The 21,228-nt window shown below is 51.5% G+C and overlaps 2 protein-coding genes and 1 pseudogene across 2 annotated transcripts; all 3 read right to left on the bottom strand.

The window, feature by feature from the left end:
* Nucleotides 1-472: 472 nt before the first annotated feature.
* LOC109940817 (guanosine deaminase-like) lies at nucleotides 473-1,997 on the bottom strand. Its single transcript, XM_020541124.2, has 4 exons — nucleotides 1,959-1,997; nucleotides 997-1,212; nucleotides 754-858; nucleotides 473-658 (listed from the first exon to the last, which is right to left on the bottom strand). The coding sequence occupies exons 1-4, from the start codon at nucleotides 1,995-1,997 to the stop codon at nucleotides 590-592; spliced, it is 429 nt and encodes a 142-aa protein (XP_020396713.1). The 3' UTR covers nucleotides 473-589.
* A 142-nt stretch (nucleotides 1,998-2,139) lies between these two features.
* Nucleotides 2,140-2,981, bottom strand: LOC103633657 (uncharacterized; annotated as a pseudogene).
* Nucleotides 2,982-3,063: 82 nt separating this feature from the next.
* Nucleotides 3,064-3,932, bottom strand: LOC103631918 (pathogenesis-related protein PRB1-3). Its single transcript, XM_008653766.3, has one exon. The coding sequence runs from the start codon at nucleotides 3,800-3,802 to the stop codon at nucleotides 3,299-3,301; it is 504 nt and encodes a 167-aa protein (XP_008651988.1). The 5' UTR covers nucleotides 3,803-3,932; the 3' UTR covers nucleotides 3,064-3,298.
* Nucleotides 3,933-21,228: the final 17,296 nt, after the last annotated feature.

Below are 21,228 nucleotides of genomic sequence, written 5' to 3'. Positions count from 1 at the left end.
GAATTATCAATCCAGTCTTGCGCCTCATTTTGTTTAATAATTAATTTATAAAAGATGTGTTGTTGTCAAACAAATGAGAGAACATAGAATCAGAAAATGGTTCGACTAACTTTAACAGAACTTCGTAGATTACAAGAGAATGAACACATCCATGAGGGATGATAAGGTCTTCCTTCATATAAAGTAGATTCTCAACTGAAGTTGTCCATACTTCACGAATTTCGTGGACAAGCTGTTGTTGCATAGCCATTAGGAATTCTCCATTGGTGTCACCTTAAAGGACATGGCATCATGATAGGTTGTGTTTTCATTGTATAGTCCACATATAAAAAACTCCGAGAAGCAAATAATGAGCAAGCAAATAATAAGCATGTTCATCATTTGTTAGAAATTATCATGGATAACTCTCTTGTGCCCAGTCCCATCCCGGTAAGAGTAAGTAACTGGAACTCTGGAAGTGGTTCATCTGGAATGTGACATAAAAATGGTTATCAGCTAGGAAGAAATTTTATCCAAAAGTTGTGACTTACAGTAGATTGATTAATTTAAAGTTGAGTACTCATATCAGAATGTGGCAGTACACGCATGATCATAAGAGAGTAGTGCATTGCAGGTCAATGGCGATGGTAGCCTCCCCCTTGGCCCCATAAACCAGCCTCTGCATTGCAGGTCAGGTAGGAACGTTATACAACGCTCAGTAATGTCTAGCTGTTCCTATACCAGTTTAGGCAATCAAAACAGTAAAGTATGAACCTTGATTCGGGAGAGATGAACTGCACCAAAGCACATTGGGCATGGCTCGTAGGACGCGTAAATTTCGCAGTCAGAGAGCTCGATTTTCCCGAGCTTTTTGCAAGCCTAAAATATGGGCATACAGAGACCATCAAGCACATAGTGAATAATGAAATTAACTGCCAGACAGATTGCAAAAAGAGATTTAAAGTAATGATAATTTTACTGAGATCGACTGCTAATGGTAGTCTTCAGGTAATTTACCTCTCTAATTGCAGTTACTTCAGCATGCGCAGTAGGGTCAGTGTGCTTCAGAACCATGTTATGGTAGCTAACTACCACTTCATCATTGCGGACGACAACTGCTCCAAATAGACCTCCGTCACCGCAATCGACTCCTCGGTATGCTTCTTCCACTGTCTTTGTCAAGAATTTGTGATCCCTGTCTTGCACAGCTGCAAAATTCACCACAATACAGGTCTTAGATCAGTTTTCTTGCTGTCGTTACATAAAAGCAAGTTGCATAACTTGGACAACTACTTTGAAACGTACAGTTTTTCTTCTCGGAGGGAACTATTAGTTGAAGGGACAGTTTGCCCAACGCTGAGAATGTGACCTAGCATGTTCTTTATTTGAAGAAGATATAATTCATTTTTCACTGAGGTATGCTGCAAATAAGCAATTCCTGGGAATTGTCGAGACACGCATTTTTTCATTTCTAGAACACATCTCAATTCTAGGTCGAGTCGTAGGTCTTGTTTTTTTGTTCTATAAAAAAGTGAGATTTGGAGAAAGGTGTAACACAGTTAGGGCATGTTTGGGGTAGCAAGAAGAATGAACAGTTAAGAGAGAAAAGGAAACGGACAGAAAGGATGAAGAAAATCACACAAAAAGTATGGGGTTAGACTCTGAATTTCTTGTCTGAAACTCTGAATCAATGCATGTGCCAAACTTTTATGCGTTGCTGCTGTCGTATTGCTTAATGTCCCTGAGTTCCGATGTAGCCCCCCGGCGCAAACAAAAGTTGGGTGTATTTGCGATGTGATTGACAAACAAGATCGTGATAGATCCAGCAATTCCAATGCACAGACAGACAATAGAAAAAGAGGGACGGCGGCTGGGCAAAAGAATTTGAATGGGCTCATCAGATCCAGATCATAATACCATAAAACAAATGGAGCAAACAAAACTTGCCATAAATTGGCAACGAATTATGTAAAGAACACGAGAACATTCAGATTCTTCGGACTCCACGAATTCGCCATCTACACAGAGGAGAGAGGACACAGGAAGGGGATACCAGACCGACGACCGCTTGTCCGCCTTGACCAACTGGGAAGGAAGTAGAGACGCCTCCCCCCACAATTAATTGATCAGCAATTTCTAGAGCTGAAACAGAAATCGCACTCAGTATCCCACATACTTGCGCTCGAACTCATGGAGGAGGCGGCACCCGGCGCAGGCGGTCCAGAAGGTCCCAGGGGCAGGGGCGGTGAGCACCTCGTAGGCCTCGGTGGCGCGGCCGACTGCCTCATCGGCGGCGGCGACGACGAAAAGGTAGGCGGCTGCGGTGGCGGCGTCGAGGCCGACGCGGAGGGACTTGACGAGCGACTTGAAGTGGCGGCGGAGCTCGGAGGTGGAGAGCGGCGAGGCTTCGGGGTCGTCGGGCTCGGGCAGCAGCAGCACGGCGTGGTGGGAGGAGGCGTCGGCGAGGAGCACATTGGCGGCGGTGGCCACCACCGGGGCGCACGGGGAGATCGGGTACAGGCGGGCGGCGCGGAGAGCGTGCCTGCGCGCGGCTCGGAGCCTGCCCGCGGAGAGCTCCAACTCGGCCAGCGCCAGGAGGCGGTCGGCCTCCGCCGCGGAGTCGGGCCCCGATGGCACGGTGGCGATGGGTTCGCCAGCCATATGTGGGGAAGGGGGGCTGGGAAGGCGGGACTCTTCGATGGATAGTGGACGCCGATGATGGGGCGAGGAGAGTGGATCGCGCCTTCCATGTTGAGCTGGGGCTCGGTCGCACCTTCCACGGCCTTCCATGGGGAGCCAGGCCAGGGTCGTCGTGGTGGGGCGAGAGACCGTTGATTGCGGGAGACCATGGAGAGTAGACCGCGCCTTCCATGGAGAGTAGACCGCGCCTTTCATGGAGAGCCGGGGCTAGGTCGGCATGGTAAGGCGAGGACGCGTTGATTGCGGGAGGAGACTACGTAAGGACGCAGCGAGAGAGACGTCGCGTGAGGGGCGGATCGGCGTAGGGAGGCGGGGATCTCGGGAACCTTTCAAGCTAGGATAGATGGCAGAACCGTGCACCGTTGGTGTTGTGGACGCCTACACTAAGGACTTAAGTAGTAGTAGAGATTTATTTATTTTATGAAACACTAAACGAACTGTCACACCCCACACAGAACATACACATACATGTATGCACACTTCACTTAAACCTGGGTGAGTAGGTTCACAAGAAACCTAATCAACTGGTGGCCTAAGCTTAGTTTGTGGCTTATTCAATCGGTAGCATGTAGAGTATATGTACGCGTATAATCGATATTGGAACTAGCTAGCTAGGTAGCTAGTAGGGTCTCTGTCCGCGGAAGTTGCCCGGCGGGTTGTAGTTGCAGGTGATGAAGACGCCACCGCCGTTGTTGCAGACGACGCGGGCGCAGCCGATGGCGGTGGATTTGCGCCAGACGACTTGCGTGTAGTGGCCGCACACCTTCCCCGCCGCACAGCTGTTGCTGTTGTAGTCGTAGTTCTGCTTCTCCCCCACCCACAAGCCGACGGCGTCCGACGCCTTCCAGGCGCTGCCGCCGCCCCAGAAGATGTTCTCCCCGTAGTGGTTGGGCCCGCCGCCGGAGTGCACCAGCTTGCAGTCGCCCTGGCGCTGCGCGGCGTAGCTCCGCGCGAAGGCGGCCACGTTCTCATCCCACGACACCGGGCCGACGCCCACGGCCGCGCGCGCCGCGTTGTGCGGGTTCACGAAGTCCTGCGGCGAGTTCTGGGCCGCGCACGGCGTCACGGCGACCATGGCCAACGCCAGAGCTAAACACACCACCCTAGTAGACGAGTACTCCATTGTATTGCTGGAGACAAATGAACAAATATGAAGTTTTTGTGTGGTAGATGGATGCGTGAGTTGTGGCGTGTGTGGCCAGGTATTTTTATAGTGGTAGCAAAAGGCTACCTTGGCGACTAGCTTGTCAATCGATATGTCAAAGGATGCTCTAGAGAAGCAGATCTAAGGATGCTCTAGAGAAGAAGCTGCTTCCATTGAAGTACTTGGGTAGAAAACAACTCTTTTGGTTGCTTTTAGGGTCTGTTTGGTTCGCTGGCTAATTTGTCACATTTTGTTACACTTTTGTGCCTAAAGATAGTTCTTCAATTCGAATGACTAACCTTAGGCAAAATGTGGCATAGTTAGCCACAAACTAAATAGATCCTTAGTTTATTTAAGCAAAAGCAGCTCTGAAAAATTTAACCAACTAGTTTCAAATTAAAAGTCTTTTAGAAGATCGATATAGTCTGTAATAGTAGGCCACTTATACATGTGTCATTATTATACTATATTATATTGAATAAAAGAGTATACCGATATAAAATTATGCTATATTAAAAAAAGAGTACTTATATGTTATTTTTTACGATGAAGCTAATAATGGAAGTCTTATGTTTGCGCACAATAAAAACTTTCATATTCTTAGTTTATCAAAAACTGACTTAGAACAAATGTAAATAAATATATATTTGTGATCAAAGTAAGTAGCAAATCGGGGGAAACAGAGTATAATTAAACTGCAAAAAGTAGCTGCCCATTTGGTCAATCAACAGTGACGGCAAGTTATTAGTAGCTAGAAGAAATTCCACAGGGGCAAGAATTCCAAGGACGCGATCGCCCGACGGTAGCAGCAAAATTGACATGGATATCTTGACTTGCGTTGATGAGATCAAAACTCGCAATAGCTGAATAAGAATTCAGATTAAGTTTTTGATGGTACCATGCAAGGTTGTCAAATCTTTAGTATGGCCTAATATGTTAGGATACTACGATCCTAGTTAAAATAATACTGATCCTATTAAACACATCTTAAAATTTATATATAGTATCTTAATCGTACCCTAAGGCTCCACAAGATACTATATAGGGCCTGTTTGTTTCAGCTTTTTCTGATCAGCTTTTCTGAAAATCTGGCTGTAAAGAGAATCTGGCTGTGAGAAAAATCTAAGTATTGTGTGGATTACGTGCGGAAGAAGATGAAGTGGTCCAAAGGGTTTAGGATCTAGAAAGCAACAGATTCCTACTATCATGATGATTCAACCGATTTTGTGTTCATGTTGATTTTAGACGGTTTTTATCAAAAAGATTCTTATAGAAGCTGGCTGTAAAGCTGGGGCGTTTGGCGATCTGCAGCATCTTTTGGTGGCCAGAAGCTGAAAAAAGCTCAAACAAACAGGGGCATAGTATCCCGATACTATAGTTCTAGGATATTATATATTCATTGATATAAAGTAACTTATTAAAATTATTCTCTTAATAAAGTACTCTTTAAAGTTAGGTGTTGAAATAACGACAAATATTAGACTTAAATATATTTTTGGTAGCATGAGTACTCGTTTTATTATGACTAATTACGGTCCTACTATAACCTCGGTAGCATGAGCACTCATATTATCACTAATTATTTTTGGCTGATGACATATTGCCGTTCACAGTAGGACGTCTATAGTAAGTTTATCTATCTTATAAGATATTTTCTCTGTCTCAAAATATAATTTGTTTATAACTAATTATACATTTATTAAGTAAGATATATTTATTAAGTAATATACATACAGTTTGCATACATATCTATATTTATTATCATTTGAATTGACGTGGATGGAAAAAAAGTAGTTCAGAAACAACTACATTTTAGGACGGAGGGAGTATCACACAAAAATAAAAATGTCAGTAGGTATCTTAGAAAAGGATAGACTTGTCTGTATCAGACTAAGGGTTGTTTGAATGTTTACCTTAGCTCGCCTTAACTTGGATGCCGATCTTAGGGCCTGTTTGGTTTGTGGCTAAATGTGCCACACTTTGTCTAAGGTTAGTCGTTCGAATTGAATAACTAATTTTAGGCAGAAAAGTTAGGCAAAGTGTGGCAACTGAGGTACTGAACCAAACATGCCTTTAACCTGTGGCTTTCATGCAGGCATATAGCCTGCGAGTTAGGTTTCCAGAATATTATTAAATTTGACTTTTCATGGAAACTTTTTACCATTAACATTATCCATAGCATTTGTCTCTGTCTCAATCTCAATCAGTAACTAGACTAAGTAGCACTTCTTTGATCGATTTTCCGCGAGAGCGTAGACTAGCTTGACTTCAAAATTCCTTCGATGCACTCCAACCTTTGATAACGGTGCGGCAAAACCTAAGGGTTATGGCAGTGGTCGCTGCCCTAGGTGGCTAGGTTCCATCTCCATAACGTGAGGCTAGGGTTTAAGCCTTCAAGGTTTTGTCGGTTTATGTAGAGATGATAAGGAGCTCTAAATTTTACACAACAAAATATAAAAATCGAATCAAATTAGAATCAAATTCTATTCGTATTCGTTTTTTAACTAAAATTTATTTAGGATTCTAACAAATATTTTTATATAAATGTGATCAATGTAATAAAAATTTGTCTTAGAATAAAACTAAAACAACCTTTATATCTTAAAAGGTAGTGTAAAACACTCCGATGGCACTAAGGCTAGCTCCAGCAAGAGACCCTAAAGGGTCCTTTACCCTAAATATAGAGGATTAAATAGTATTCTACGCTTTCCAGCAGCGTTCTCTAAACGGTTATCTAAATTTAGAGGACGCTGCTGGATTCTCTATATATAGAGTTTCTCTAAATGGCTCTCTATCCATTTGAATACTTTAAATAACCGGTTTAGCAAAACTAAAATATGTACATACATTTGATAGTATGATAAATACGTATGTACAAAAAATAAAAATAAAAATAAAAAATGTCTCTAATATAGATATTTGAGTATAGAGGACGTGATTTAGAGGACGTTGTTGGAGAGGAAGTAGATATAGAGGATGTAATCTGTCGGTACCCTGGATTAGGGGTACCCCTTACAACGGTATAAAGGCACGATGCCTGCGCGGCTACCCTTAACCGCGCGGAGAACAGCCCTAGGGGTATCTCGTGAGCAGTTAAGGTGGCGTTCTCGGAGACGACGCCGTCAGGCCCAGAAGGCGCAGGACCCCTATGCGCACAACCCGGACCCCCGAAGTAAAGCAGCCCGGAGCCATTGGATAGGGTTCGGACCCCATCAAGTGGGCTCCGGACCACACATAACAGGGTCTCGGGAGAGGAAGTGTCGTAACCTAGGCATAGGTCCGGTATTGACGCGTGTCCAGGCTCTATCCGGAGCGCCTCCACTCCCCGCTCGGCCGAAGGTCTAATGCGACCTCATGGCTGATTGTCCGTGACGTAGGCCAGCGGGCGGAGCGTGACATAAGGGCTCTGAGCCGCGCGGCCTCCGCATTTATTGCGGAGGGGACACGCCGCCTGTCCACCCTTCTGATAGGTGATGTGCCCCCACGGCATTTATTGCGTCCTGTCCGTTCCGCTGGCAGGCGGCGCCAGGGCCACCCTGTAGACGACGCACCTGTCCAGTCCGTTGCCGAAACAGTACGCCCGCGCTGCGCGGTGCACTGTACTCATCCCTTATGCGAGAAGCTTCCCCCTGCACGCCGAGACTATGCAGATCTCGGGTGTCAGGGCGCAAGAAGATTGCTCCAGCAGAAGATATTAGTAGCTACATCCGCTATGTTTCTGGGCCCACATGTTGGGGCTCAGTACTCTTGTACATGTCCCCCTTTAGCTATAAAAGGGGAGGCATGCAACGTTACAAGACAAGCTCAATCTTTAGGCTTAGACTCAACTTAGACTCTCAATTCTCAAGCTTCCACAGCAATCCAACATACAGTGGAGTAGGGTGTTACGCTCCGGCGGCCTGAACCACTCTAAACTCTCGCGTGTTCATATGTTTTATGTCCGCTTAGCAAGACATGCAAAACGTTTAAGCCCCTTCCTCATCATAGGATTTAGGGCGGGTGCACTCCGCCACCCGACCGGAGAATTCCCTCTCTGACATTTGGCGCGCCAGGTAGGGGGCTAGGCATTAGGTTTTTGCTGGTTTTCTCGCTCAGCATGATGGTGCAAATCGTTGAGCACCGCGCCGAGACATCAACAGATTTCCTGGTGGAGGAAGAAGTTGTTTCCTCCACGCCATAGGTTCCCAATCGCCTAGTGTCGGGCGTTGCTGCTGTGCACGCTGCACGGCAGCATACAGCTGCACAGACATCCCGGACACCGTCGAGGGCGGCTCCGGGAGCGTTGTCAGCAGCCAGAGAGTTGCTGCGACACCCTCCGAGCTCCATGACCTCACCAGGGGCCATGAAGTAGTGGCGGGACGACGTCGACCGACTGCTCGGCATGACGCATTCTACCTCGACCAGGTCGAGGTCACGGTCATCCCGGCGCCAACATGAGGCATCGGCGTCTGTGCGCTCACCCTCAAAAAGGGGCGCACAGACCAACGACCTCCGGGCCGAACTCAACCACAGGCGTGCGGGAGAGGACGCCCAGATCTCTTTGTAAAGGGCGCGCGAGCGCCGCCAAAACATCGAGGGCCGCAACCTCGATCAAGACTTTGTTGCGGTAGCACCGCAGGCCCCAATGGGCACCCGGTCCCAAGCGGGTGTCCCCTTGGCCGGCGTGGGCTGCGCCGCTCTCGCGGATCTTCTCCGCGCGGCCTCATGGCCACCCAAGTTCCAGCCACACCTGCCGGAAAAGTACTACGGAACGTCAAATCCGTCGGAGTTCCTGCAGGTGTATGTCACCGCTATCACAGCAGCCGGTGGGAACACCGCTGTGATGGCAACATATTTTCATGTCGCCTTGTCTGGTCCTGCCCGGACTTGGCTCATGAACCTCGCCCCAGGGTCAATCTACTCCTGGGAAGAGCTCTACGCGTGGTTCGTTGCGAACTTTGCCAGTGCTTACCAGCAGCACGGTGTGGAGGCCCACCTCCATGCGGTGAGGCAGGAGCTCGGGTAGACCATCCGGACGTTCATCTCCCGCTTCACCAAGGTGCGAGGTACTATACCTCGCATTTCCGATGCTTCCATCATCATGGCCTTCCGTCAGGGAGTACGTGATGAGAAAATGTTGGATAAGTTGGCCACGCATGATGTGGAGACTGTCCCCACACTCTTCGCTCTGGCCGACAAATGCGCCACAGCCGCCAAGGGCCACGCATGGCACTCGGCCCCACAAACCGAGGCTGTCCAGTCGGGTGGCTCGGGAGCCGTCCCCCGGGACGGTAAGAAGAAAAAGAAGAAGGACCGTGACTACCAGAAGCCGCGGTCCACCGCTCTAGTCGTTGCAGCCGCGACCGGGGGCCGGGGCGACCGCAACAAACGCCCACGGCCGCAGAGGGGTAACAGCGGTTCATGCCCTGTGCACCCCAACGGTCGCCACAGCGCCGCGGAGTGTCGCGAGATCATTGAACTCGCGAAACGCGTCAGCGAGCGGCGCGAGCAGTCTTCCAAGGACGGCTCTCCACCTCGTCGCGGACCTAGCAAAGAAAAGGTCGACGACGGCGAGGTGGCCGTGGCTGAACGGGACCTCGGGTACCAGTCACCCGAGGGGGACCTGAAGGATGTCTTCGCCGGAGGCTCCTACTCATGTGGAGATAACTAGATGGACCCCTAGGGGGACCCCGTGCTCCCCGGTCTACGGGGCCGAAGCCTGCCTTCCCCCAGAAACCCTTCTGGACTCCCCACGGGTCCAGACTTCCGATAGGTTCATGCAGAAATGGCCACAGCCGAAAACGAGGGCTCCCTCATCAAACGCAGATGGGAACCCAGGGTCGGGACCTAGTCCTACAGCAAGTACCAAACCAAGAAGGGCTTCGCAACTCTCCCCCAGCTGGGAAGGACCCTTCAAGGTAACGGGAATACACCGACCCGAGGGTGACCGTCTAGCTACGACTGAAGGAGTGCCTCCCCCTGGCGCTGGAGCATCTCTGTAAGTTCTATCCATAGGAGCAAGTCTGAGAGGTCGAATTTGTTTCCCTTTTGTAACTAGGTAACGCATACGTGTACGCCAACCCGGTGAGGTCCATCCCCATAAGCCCGGCCTGTTGGTCTGCACCCATGCATGATAAGTTATAAAGAAAAGAATTAGCCCCTCAGATGTGCCCCTACGTGAAAGTCGCCTAGAGGGGGTGAATAGGGCGAATCTGAAATTTACAAACTTTAAGCACAACTACAAGCCGGGGTTAGCGTTAGAAATATAAACGAGTCCGAAAGAGAGAGCGAAAACAAATCACAAGCAAATAAGGCGGATGACATGGTGATTTGTTTTACCGAGGTTCGGTTCTTGCAAACCTACTCCCCATTGAGGTGGTCACAAAGACCGGGTCTCTTTCAACCCTTTCCCTCTCTCAAACGGTCACTTAAAACGAGTGAGCCTTTCTTCTCAATCAAACGGGACACTAAGTCCCCACAAGGACCACCACACAATTGGTGTCTCTTGCCTTGGTTACAATTGAGTTAGAATCAAGAAAGAAGGAAGAAGAAAAGCAATCAAAGTGCAAGAGCTCAAATGAACACAAGTATCTCTCTCTCACTAGTCACTATTTGATTGGAATTGTCTTTGGACTTGGGAGAGGATTTGATCTCTTGTTTGTGTCTTGTATTGAATGCTATAGCTCTTGTATGGGGTGTGAAAGCTAAAAACTTGGATGCATTGAAGTGTGGTGGTTGGGGTTATTTATAGCCCCAACCACCAAAAGAACCGTTGGTGAGGGCTTCTGTCGCATGGTGCATCGGACAGTCCGGTGCGCCAGCCACGTCACCCGACCGTTAGGGTTCGACCGTTGTAGCTTCTGTCTTCTGGGCCACCGGACAGTCCGGTGGTGCACCGGACAGGTCCTGTAGACTGTCCGGTGTGCCTTCTGGCGCGTGCTCTGACTTCTGCACGCACTGTAGCGCATTTAATGTCTTTTGCAGACGACCGTTGGCGCGAAGTAGTCGTTGCTCCGCTGGCACACCGGACAGTCTGGTGCTACACCGGACAGTCCGGTGAATTATAGCGGAGCGACTCCCAGAATTCCCGAAGGTGAGTAGTTCGGAGTTGTGTTCCCTGGTGCACCGGACACTGTCCGGTGGTGCACCGGACAGTCCGGTGCGCCAGACCAGGGCACACTTCGGTTGTCTTTTGCTCTTTTTATTTGAACCCTTTCTTGGTCTTTTTATTGGTTTGTTGTAAACCTTTGGCACATGTAAAACTTATAATTCTAGAGCAAACTAGTTAGTCCAATTATTTGTGTTGGGCAATTCAACCACCAAAAACAATTAGGAAAAGGTGTAAGCCTATTTCCCTTTCAATCTCCCCCTTTTTGGTGATTGATGCCAACACAAACCAAAGCAAATATAAAAGTGCAGAATTGAACTAGTTTGCATAATGTAAGTGCAAAGGTTACTTGGAATGAAACCAATAATTATTTCTACTAGATATGCATGGATGGCTTTCTTCTAATTTTAAAATTTTGGACCACGCTTGCACCACTTGTTTTGTTTTGCAATGTTTTGGAAATTCTTTTTCAAAAGTCTTTTGCAAATAGTCAAAGGTATATGAATAAGATTTTGAGAAGCATTTTCAAGATTTGAAATTTTCTCCCCCTGTTTCAAATGCTTTTCCTTTGACTAAACAAACCCCCCCTTAATAAAATCCTCCTCTTAGTGTTCAAGAGGGTTTTAGATATTAATTTTGAAGAGGGTATACCAGTTTGAAATTATATCACAAATAAGATACCAATTTAAAAAACACTTCTTTAAATACAAGTTGAAAGACTAATTTTTGAAATTGGTGGTGGTGCGGTCCTTTTGCTTTGGGCTAATACTTTCTCCCCCTTTGGCATGAATCGCCAAAAACGGATACTTGTGAGTGAAATATAAGCCCTTTTAACTACTTTCTCCCCCTATGGTAAATAACATATGAGTGAAGATTATACAAAATTGGAGAGCGGTGTGGAGCGACGACGAAGGATGAATAATCGATGGAGTGGAGTGGAAGCCTTGTCTTCGCCGAAGACTCCATTTCCCCTTTCAATCTATGACTTAGCATAAGATGCACTTGAAGAACACATTAGTCATAGCAAGGAAAGAGATGATCAAAGGTATATATATGAGCTATGTGTGCAAAACATCAATCAAAATTCCTAGAATCAAGAATATTTAGCTCATGCCTAAGTTTGGTAAATGTTTGCTCATCTAATGGCTTGGTAAAGATATCGGCTAATTGTTCTTTGGTGTTAACATATGCAATCTCGATATCCCCCTTTTGTTGGTGATCCCTTCAAAAATGATACTGAGTGGCTATGTGTTTAGTGCGGCTATGCTCAATGGGATTATCCGCCATGCGGATTGCACTCTCATTATCACATAGAAGAGGAACTTTGGTTAATTTGTAACCATAGTCCCTAAGGGTTTGCCTCATCCAAAGCAATTGCGCGCAACAATGGCCTGCAGCAATATACTCGGCTTCGGCGGTAGAAAGAGCGATAGAATTTTGCTTCTTTGAAGCCCAAGACACTAGAGATCTTCCCAAGAACTGGCAAGTACCTGATGTGCTCTTTCTATTAATTTTACACCCTGCCCAATCAGCATCGGAATAACCAATTAAATCAAATGTGGATCCCCTGGGGTACCAAAGGCCAAACTTAGGAGTATAAACTAAATATCTCAAGATTCGTTTTACGACCCTAAGGTGAACTTCCTTAGGATCGGCTTGGAATCTTGCACACATGCATACGGAAAGCATAATATCCGGTCGTGAAGCACATAAATAGAGTAAAGAACCTATCATCGACCGGTATACCTTTTGATCTACGGATTTACCTCTCGTGTCGAGGTCGAGATGCCCATTAGTTCCCATGGGTGTCTTGATGGGCTTGGCATCCTTCATCCCAAACTTTGTGAGTATGTCTTGAATGTACTTTGTTTGGCTAATGAAGGTGCCCTCTTGGAGTTGTTTCACTTGAAATCCTAAGAAATACTTCAACTCCCCCATCATAGACATCTCAAATTTTTGAGTCATGATCCTACTAAACTCTTCACATGTAGATTCGTTAGTAGACCCAAGTATGATATCATCAACATAAATTTGGCATACAAACAAATCATTTGCAAGTGTTTTAGTAAAGAGAGTAGGATTGGCTTTTCCGACTTTGAAGCCATTAGCGATAAGAAAATCTCTTAGGCATTCATACCATGCTCTTGGGGCTTGCTTGAGCCCATAAAGCGCCTTAGAGAGTTTATAAACATGGTTAGGGTACTCACTATCTTCAAAGCCGGGAGGTTGCTCAACATAAACCTCTTCCTTGATTGGTCCATTGAGGAAGGCACTTTTCACGTCCATTTGATAAAGCTTAAAGCCATGGTAAGTAGCATAGGCAAGTAATATACGAATTGACTCAAGCCTAGCTACGGGTGCATAGGTTTCACCGAAATCCAAACCTTCGACTTGTGAATATCCCTTGGCCACAAGTCGGGCTTTGTTCCTTGTCACCACACCATGCTCATCTTGCTTGTTGCGGAAGACCCACTTGGTTCCTACAACATTTTGGTTAGGACGTGGAACTAAATGCCATACCTCATTCCTCGTGAAGTTGTTGAGCTCCTCTTGCATCGCCAGCACCCAATCCGAATCTTGAAGTGCTTACTCTACCCTGTGTGGCTCAAAAGAGGAAACAAAAGAGTAATGTTCACAAAAATGAGCAACACAAGATCGAGTAGTGTCGGCGTTTCAGACCCACGAGGACCGTCAACCGACCAGTAAATTTGTCACTGCGTGTCCCTGCCCAGATGGGTTGATGCAAGATGGAACACAAGCGGGAGGATGAGGCTTATATTATCTTGCACCGGGGTGCTCATAGTAGGGGTTACAAGCGTTGCGAGAGAGCGAGAGCGAGAGAGAGAGTGAGAGAGAGGGTTTGGCCTTGAGGTGAGCTGTCTGAGTTTGCCTCCACCGCGACTCTCCTACTCTACCTACCTCTGCTCGCCTGCCTTCGCCCTCTCGTGCGTCCCCGTGCCTTAGGAAGGCCCTGGACATCCCCTTTTATAGATACAAGGAGATGGCCCAGCTATACAATGGGAGTGTTGCTATGTGCTAACGTGGCTGGCGAAGAAGTGCCTTGAGCCCTGTACATGTGCTAACGTGGCCGTCGGAGAAGCGCCTTGAGCCTTGTAGAAGCGTAGCTGACGATGCGGCCTAGGGTCCTGCTGACGTTTCCTTGCTTTTGTAAGGAGCTGAGAGCCATCGACGTCATGGTCACACGCGGGGAACCATCATTACCTGCTATCGGAGTAGTTTGATGTGACTTCGGTCTCGTTCCTTCGTAGCAAGGGATGGCTAGCTAGCGGTAGGGTAATGATGTATCCCCTGTAGCGTAGTCGGTCCGAGGCCGAGGTAGGGCGAGGCGGAGACTTCTCCTGAAGCCGAGGCCGAGGTCGAGCGAGGATGTGACTCCTCCCGAGGCCGAGGCCGAGGTCGAGGCCTGGGGTCGGGCGAGGTGGAGACCTTCTCCCGAGGTCGAGGCTGAGGCCGAAGCCTAAGGTCAGGCGAGGCGGAGCTCCCTGTTGCGCCCGAGGCTGAACTTGGGGGAGGTCTTGACTTACTGTTGTCAGGTTTACCCTGGTGGTTGGCACAGTAGTCGGAACGGGGTGAATAGCGTTGTTTTCCTGTCAGAGCGGTCAGTAAAGGGGCGAAGGGACTGCGGTCACTTCGACCTTGCCGACTGAGGCGCGCGTGTCAGGATAAGGTGTCAGGCGATCCTCGCATTAAATGTGCATGCGATACGGTCGGTTGGTAAGGCAATTTGGCCGAGGTCGTTGCACGACAAAGTTTGCCCAAGCTGGGCTTCGGGCGAGCCAAGGGTGCGCCCACTGCCTGAGGAGGTCCTCGGGCGAGGCGTGAATTCGTCCGGGACTACTGTTCCCGCCCGAGGCCGGGCTCGGGCGAGGCAAGGTTGTGTCCCGTGGTAGACGAGGCCTTGACTTGAACCGCGCTCTATCAGTCGTGAATGGTTTGTTCTGAAGATGTTTTCCAGACAGGTTAAGGAGCATTGGGGTACCCCTAATTACGGTACCCGACAGTAGCCCTCGAGCCTCGAAGGGAGTGTAGGTACTCGCTTGGAGGTTCTGCCAGATTTTTCGCAAGGGGACCAGCCTTTCTTGGTTATATTTTGTTCCGTTCCAATGGGTGCACGCGAGCGCACCCGTCGGGTGTAGCCCCCGAGGCCTCAGAGGAGTGGTTTGACTCCTCTGAGGTCTTAATTCTTTCTGTGATGCCTCGATCAGCCTTGTTGTTCCCTCATGCGGCCTGGCCGTAGCCCGGGTGCACGGTCAGGCTCCGAGTTTTTAAGCTGGTTTGTTGACGTGGTCAACAGTTTGGCCGTAGCCTAGTGCGAGAGCAGCCCCCGAGCCTCTGCACGGAGCGAGAGGACGATCAAGGACCGTCTCGACTTTTATTGTACGCCCCTTCGTCGCCTCTCCGCAAGGAGGAAGGGAGGGGGGAAAGCGCCATGTTACCCTCGGGGGGCACCGAACATGGTGTTTCCAGTGAGTTGCTAGCGGGTGATCCGAGTGGACGCCCGAGCCCCGTTCGATAAGGGTCGGCTAGTGGCCCAGAGGCGTGCTCCAAAAGTACCTACAGGTGATTTGCTGGACCCGGACCCATTCGATAGGGTCCAAGGGCTCGGTGCCTCCCTCCGGTGGGATTCCATTACAAATCATTCCCGTTAGTCTCGGAAATGTCCTAGGGTACCTCGAGAGCGTAGCCTGAGCCTCGGCCATGTAACGGACGTACCCAGGGTCATCCCTGACTCTGCGTGCTTTGAGGCGGCTGTCGAACCTTTCCGAGGGGCCAGCCTTCGAACCCCTGATCAGTAAAGGGCTCAGAGCCCAAGTGCTCTGGGGCGGTTGCCGAACCCTGGAGGGCGCAACCTTTGAACCCCTGATCAGTAGGAGGGCTCGGGGCCCGTTTCCTTCGCTGAGAAGGATCCATTTCGAAATATCCCCTTTCCCGGTCCCTGCGACAAGAGAGAGAGAGAGGAAAAGGAAAAGGATATAAATTTAAATAAGGTGGCGCACCTTTTCTGACGCGGTCATCATGATGGAGGTGAAACGGCGCCCGCTTTGCCTGCCGGAGGTGTCGCTTGCCCTGCCAAGAAGTTAATGCGACGGGACGGGCGATTCGCGGGGCGTCTGTTGCACGTGCGCGAGTCGTTCGAGGAACAGAAAAATTGTTTCACCTTCGAGTTTGAATTTCGCGATGGGTTCGGGCGAAGTTTTGGGTGGATCTCGCCTAGGCCTTTATATACCCCGAGGAGGGGCCGGCGGTGGTTCTTTACCCTGCCATTTGCGCTTGCCTTCTGCTTTGGTTTCCGCAACCTAAGAGAATAGCCAGAGAAGAGAAAACCACGCACCTCATCCCCTTCGCCTCCACCGCTTCCGTTCGGCGATGGCTGACAAGGTGAGCGTCGTTCCGCCGCGCGACCCATGGCCTTTCTCCACCGTTGTTGTGGAGGATCTGGAGGCCCTTGTTGCCGATGGTTTGCTTCGTCCTCTCTCCGGCGAGCCGCAGCCTGAGTGGATAGCCCCCGGGAGCGAGGCCGACCCGACTCCGCCGCCGGGGTACGTGGTCAGTTTCATCCCCTTCCATGAGCGGGGGTTCGGAGTGCCAGCGAGCCGCTTCATGCGGGCGCTCCTGCACTACTGTGGGGTGGAGCTGCATAACTTCAACCCCAACTCTATTGCGCAAGCGGCCATCTTCGCGGCTGTTTGCGAGGGTTTTTGGGGATTGACCCTCACTGGGACCTGTGGACCCATCTCTTCTCTGTGGAGTTCTTCATCGCGACGACGGACGCGAAGAAGGTCCGTATGGCGGTGCGGGCCGGCGGCTGCACCCTCCAGCTGAGGTCGGGGCGCGCGCAGCAGTACAACCCTACCTCCCTTGTGTCTTCGAACAAGGGGTGGCAGAACCGGTGGTTTTATCTCTAGAACGACGACGGGATGCTTCCGCCGTTTTCTCAACGAGTGGTGACCGCCGCCGGGAATAACTGGCGCTAGGGGGCCACGCGCGAGAAATAGGAGATGCTCCAGCCTATTCTGCATGCCTTGCAGAAGTTACGAGATGAGGGCCTTACAGCTGTGGGGGTCGTCGCTGCTATCCATCGCCGGAGGGTGCTCCCTTTGGCATAACGGTGGTTGTGGCTTTTGGAGATGAAGCTGAGGGTCGATTTGGAGGGCTCACGGATGTCCTCGACCTCCCTCTCCGTCGACGTCCTCCTCAAGCAGGTAGCGGGTACGGTAGGGAAGCTGGATGCTGGCGCCCTTAGCCAGCCCGTGATGCGTCCCGACCGTGGGTATGTGTCTCTGGTAAGTGTCCAATCCTCCTTCCATTTTGCGTCGAGTTTCCTATGCCTTTGATTCTTACTGTTGGGATTTTTGTTCGCTCTCAGGGATTGAGGGGTTTCAAACTCGCCCGACCACCGGTCCCGAAGGACGCGGTGGACCGAGCCACGCGTAGGCTCACCGCAGAGAAGGAAAAGGAGAAGAAGGACGCGAAAAAGGCCCGAGCTCGCGAGAGGATGCAAGCTCGGGAAGCCTTGGAGAAGCGTCGTCGGAGGCAGGCGAGGGATGGGCTCCCGTTGGAGCTGTCGCCGGAGACGCCTGACGACGACGATGATGATGATGATGATGACGACGAAGACGACGACATGGCAGCCCGACTTGGCCTCAGTCCGGACCCGAGGCTGGGCCAGGGGTCGCCGAGCCAACCTCTAGGTGGGTTGGCACCATCAGTGCTTGGGGTCGGGACACCAAGGTCCCGGTCCGAGGAGCGAAGGCAGGCTGAGGGGGTACTTGACCCCTTGGCCGAGATGATTGGGGTGACTCTAAGGGGTCAGGCCGAACCGCATGCCCCCCAAGAGCAGGTGCCAGCGCCGGCCGTACAGGAGGCCTATCCCTCGGCCGTCACGACGACGCCTGGGCGGGCCACCCCCTCGGTGCCTCGGGCGCCCGAGGTGGAAGCGGCGCCGAAGCCGACAGCGGGGCAACCCTTGGCAGCGCCTGCGGAGACCGAGGCCCGAGAGGCCTCCCCGCGGGCACGATTGGCCTTGCCACGGAGCGGGTAAGTATCTGAGGATACCTCTGTTTTGGTTTTTTCTCTGTGTGTCTTGAACTTTCTCTCTCTCTTTCTTTCAGCAAGCGGAGGCAGGGCCCGGCCAGTCTAGCCCCCACGAAGGCCCTTAAGACCGGGCCGGCCTCTGCAGCCGGTGCTGCGGCGCGCCATGCCGGTTGGTTGGCCTCTGCACAAGGCACCCTCCGGCGAGGGGCCCAGGCGGCACGAGTTGCCATGGGGCAAGCCTCCTAGGCTGACCCCCAGTTGGAGCGGCTATCATGCCGGGGGAGGCTGCTGACGCGGCCGCGGCCCCGAGCCCGCCTGACTTGTTGCCGGCGCCGGCATCGACTCCTGCCGGGGCCGTCGCTGATTCGCCCGCGGGGCCGCCCGTCGTCGCCGACGTCGGGATGGTTGAGGCGCCGCCACCCGTGGTCATCCCCGACCTCCCCGTTCTCGGTCATGAGGAGAGGGCGGCCATTGTTGCCGAGGTCGGTGATCGAAGGCCCGCCGCCTTGCCGAGGAGAGGCCCAGTACATCGACGGCGGTGGTATCCGATGCATCGACTGTAGGGGGACCCGACGCCTCGGTGGAGGGGCACGCAGAACCATGGCCTGTCCTGGGGAGCAGCGGCCTTACTCCTGCGCAGCTCAATCCCAATGAGTGGTGTGAACAGTCACTCCGGTTCTGGAGCCGCGGCACCTCGGAGCCCCTCCTCTCCCTCGACGATGAGTTGGAGGAGAAGACTCGGGATAGTTTCCGTGAGTATACTGAGGCGGCGATGAGGTCGCTTCGGTCGACCATGGAAATCCTTTCCAGGGACGTTCCCAGGGTTTTCCAGGTAAGGATTTAGACGTACACCTTGCGTGACCAGGGTATTCTTTGTGACATCTTGTTTTCCTTCCTCAGGAGCTTGCGGACGTGAGCACCGCCAAGTCGTTGTTCATCCGCCATGAAAGCGACGTTTGGGAGTCGCTGCGATCCCAGCGGGCCGCGCTTACCGAGGTCAATGAGCGCCTCGCCCAACGGAGCACTAAGGTGGCGGACCTTCGGTCTCTCTATGATGAGCTGAAGTCGGAGGCAGCGGCGGCGCGGACAGAGGCGGCGTCGGCACGAGCGGAGGCTTCGTCGGCCCGGGAGCAGGTGGCTTCCCAGGCCGAGGAGATGCAGCAGCGGTAGTAAGAGCTCGGCCAGGTCATCGGTGAGCGGGACCAATCTCGGAGCCAAGCTACCGAGGCCGTGAGCTGGGCTGAGGCCCTTAGGGGTCAGCTGGCTGAGGCTACGGAGCGGCTAGCCGAGGCATCTGCTCGGGCCGGGACCCTTGCGGAGGACCTGGTCGTGGCTGTCAAGTCTGCTCAGTCCGCCCAAGCCATGGCCTCGCAGCAGCGTGCCTGGGCCGAAGGTATGTTTTGCCCGCTTTGTAGCTTTGTTTTTGTCTCCATTCTTCACCTTGTGTCTGAAGAATTTTGTTCGGCTGTCTGCAGGGTTCGAGGCGGCTCTTAATGAGTCCGTCAAGAACTGCAAGGCGCTTGCCCGGCCGGCTGAGTAGAAGGAGGCCGACCACGTGGCCATGTCCGAGGCCATCTCGGCTTTCTGCCGGGCCTTCGGCCTCGACGACGTCCCCTCGGGTAGCTCCCCCCAGAGTCATCTGCGGGCCTTGGGCGGCCATGTGCGCAGCAGACTCCGTGGGGCGCTGCACCACGGCGTTAGGCGGGCCTTCGTTGTGCTCGCTTCCCACTACGACGTGGATCTGGAGCGGGTCAGCGAGGGGTACTGCTTACCCGACGAAGAGGAGGCTGCCTTAGCCGAGGTTCAGAGGCTTGACGCGGCTGTCGAGGGCCCAAGCGCGGCGCTGGCTTCCTCCTTTGAGGTGGAGATCCTTCCGCCCGTGTCGCCGTCTGAGGCCGGGCCAGATCCTGCCGAGGGTGAAAGCGACGCCGAGGGTGCTGCTCCTCCCCCTGCCGATGTCTGAGCCTGCAGGAACAGTTTGTTCTAAGTATGCGTATGTTTTTTGCGGCCGCTGAGGCCTAAACATTTTTATTGTCGGATTATAAAGCTGTGTTTTCTTTCCTCTTGTTTCGTGCGTTAGGACTTGCTCGGTAGCAGAATCGCTTATTCGAGCGCGAGTTACTTTTCACGGAAGATGATGAGTGAGGTATCCGTATCCCGGAGGCGTAGGAGTCCCTCGGCTCGGTCGGCCTTGCCGTTTACGTATTTCTCTCGTCGTTTTTAGGATTCTGTTATCGATATAGTCGAAAAGCACGAAAGTCGTTTTCTTCCCTCTCGTTTCGTGCGTTAGGACTTGTTCGTCGGTAGCAGAACCACTTAACCGAGCGTGAGTTACTTTTCGCGGAAAGTGACGAGTGAGGTATACGTATCCTGGAGGCGTAGGAGTCCCTCGGCTCGGTCGGCCTTGCCGTTTAAGGTTCTTCTCATTGTTTTTATGATTCTGTTATCGATATGAGTCGAAAAGCATGAAAGTCGTTTTGGTAGAAAACTTTTCCGAGGAAAATTTTGACGCAGAGGGGGTTCCCCCCTTCTAGCCCCCGAGGGAGGGTCGGGCTTTGCCGAGGCAAGGCTGATCCTTCCTTGATGGTTAGACTTTTTTATGCATGTAAAGAAAACGAGATACATGAACGACTTGAAACATTTTAAGGATAAAAGAGACGTAGTTGTTCGATGTTCCAAGTGTTGCTGTAGACCTCGCCTTGATCGTTGGCCAGCTTGTATGTCCCGGGCTTCAAAATCTTGGTGATGATGAATGGCCCTTCCCAGGGAGGAGTAAGCTTGTGGCGCCCTCGGGTGTCTTGTCGCAGCCGAAGTACCAAGTCTCCCACTTGGAAGTCTCGGGGCCGAACCCTTCGGGCGTGGTAGCGTCGCAGAGACTGCTGATACCGCGCCGAGTGTAGTAAGGCCACGTCCCGAGCCTCTTCCAGCTGGTCCAATGAATCCTCTCGGCTGGTCTGGTTGCTTTGGTCGTCGTAAGCCTTTGTCCCCGGGGAACCGTATTCCAAGTCCGTGGGTAAGATGGCCTCGGTCCCATAGACTAGGAAAAACGGCGAGAAGCCCGTGGCCCGGCTCGGCGTCGTCCTCAGACTCCAAACCACCGAGGGTAGTTCTTTTATCCACCGCTTGCCAAACTTGTTGAGGTTGTTGTAGATCCTCGGTTTTAGTCCCTGCAAAATCATACCGTTGGCGCGCTCCACCTGCCCATTTGTCATTGGGTGAGTTACGGCGGCCCAGTCCACACGGATGTGGTGGTCTTCGCAGA

The sequence above is a fragment of the Zea mays genome, chromosome 7 (genome assembly GCF_902167145.1).
Source record: "Zea mays cultivar B73 chromosome 7, Zm-B73-REFERENCE-NAM-5.0, whole genome shotgun sequence".
Taxonomy (NCBI): Eukaryota; Viridiplantae; Streptophyta; class Magnoliopsida; order Poales; family Poaceae; genus Zea; species Zea mays.
This window is presented reverse-complemented; position numbering and strand designations above follow the sequence as displayed.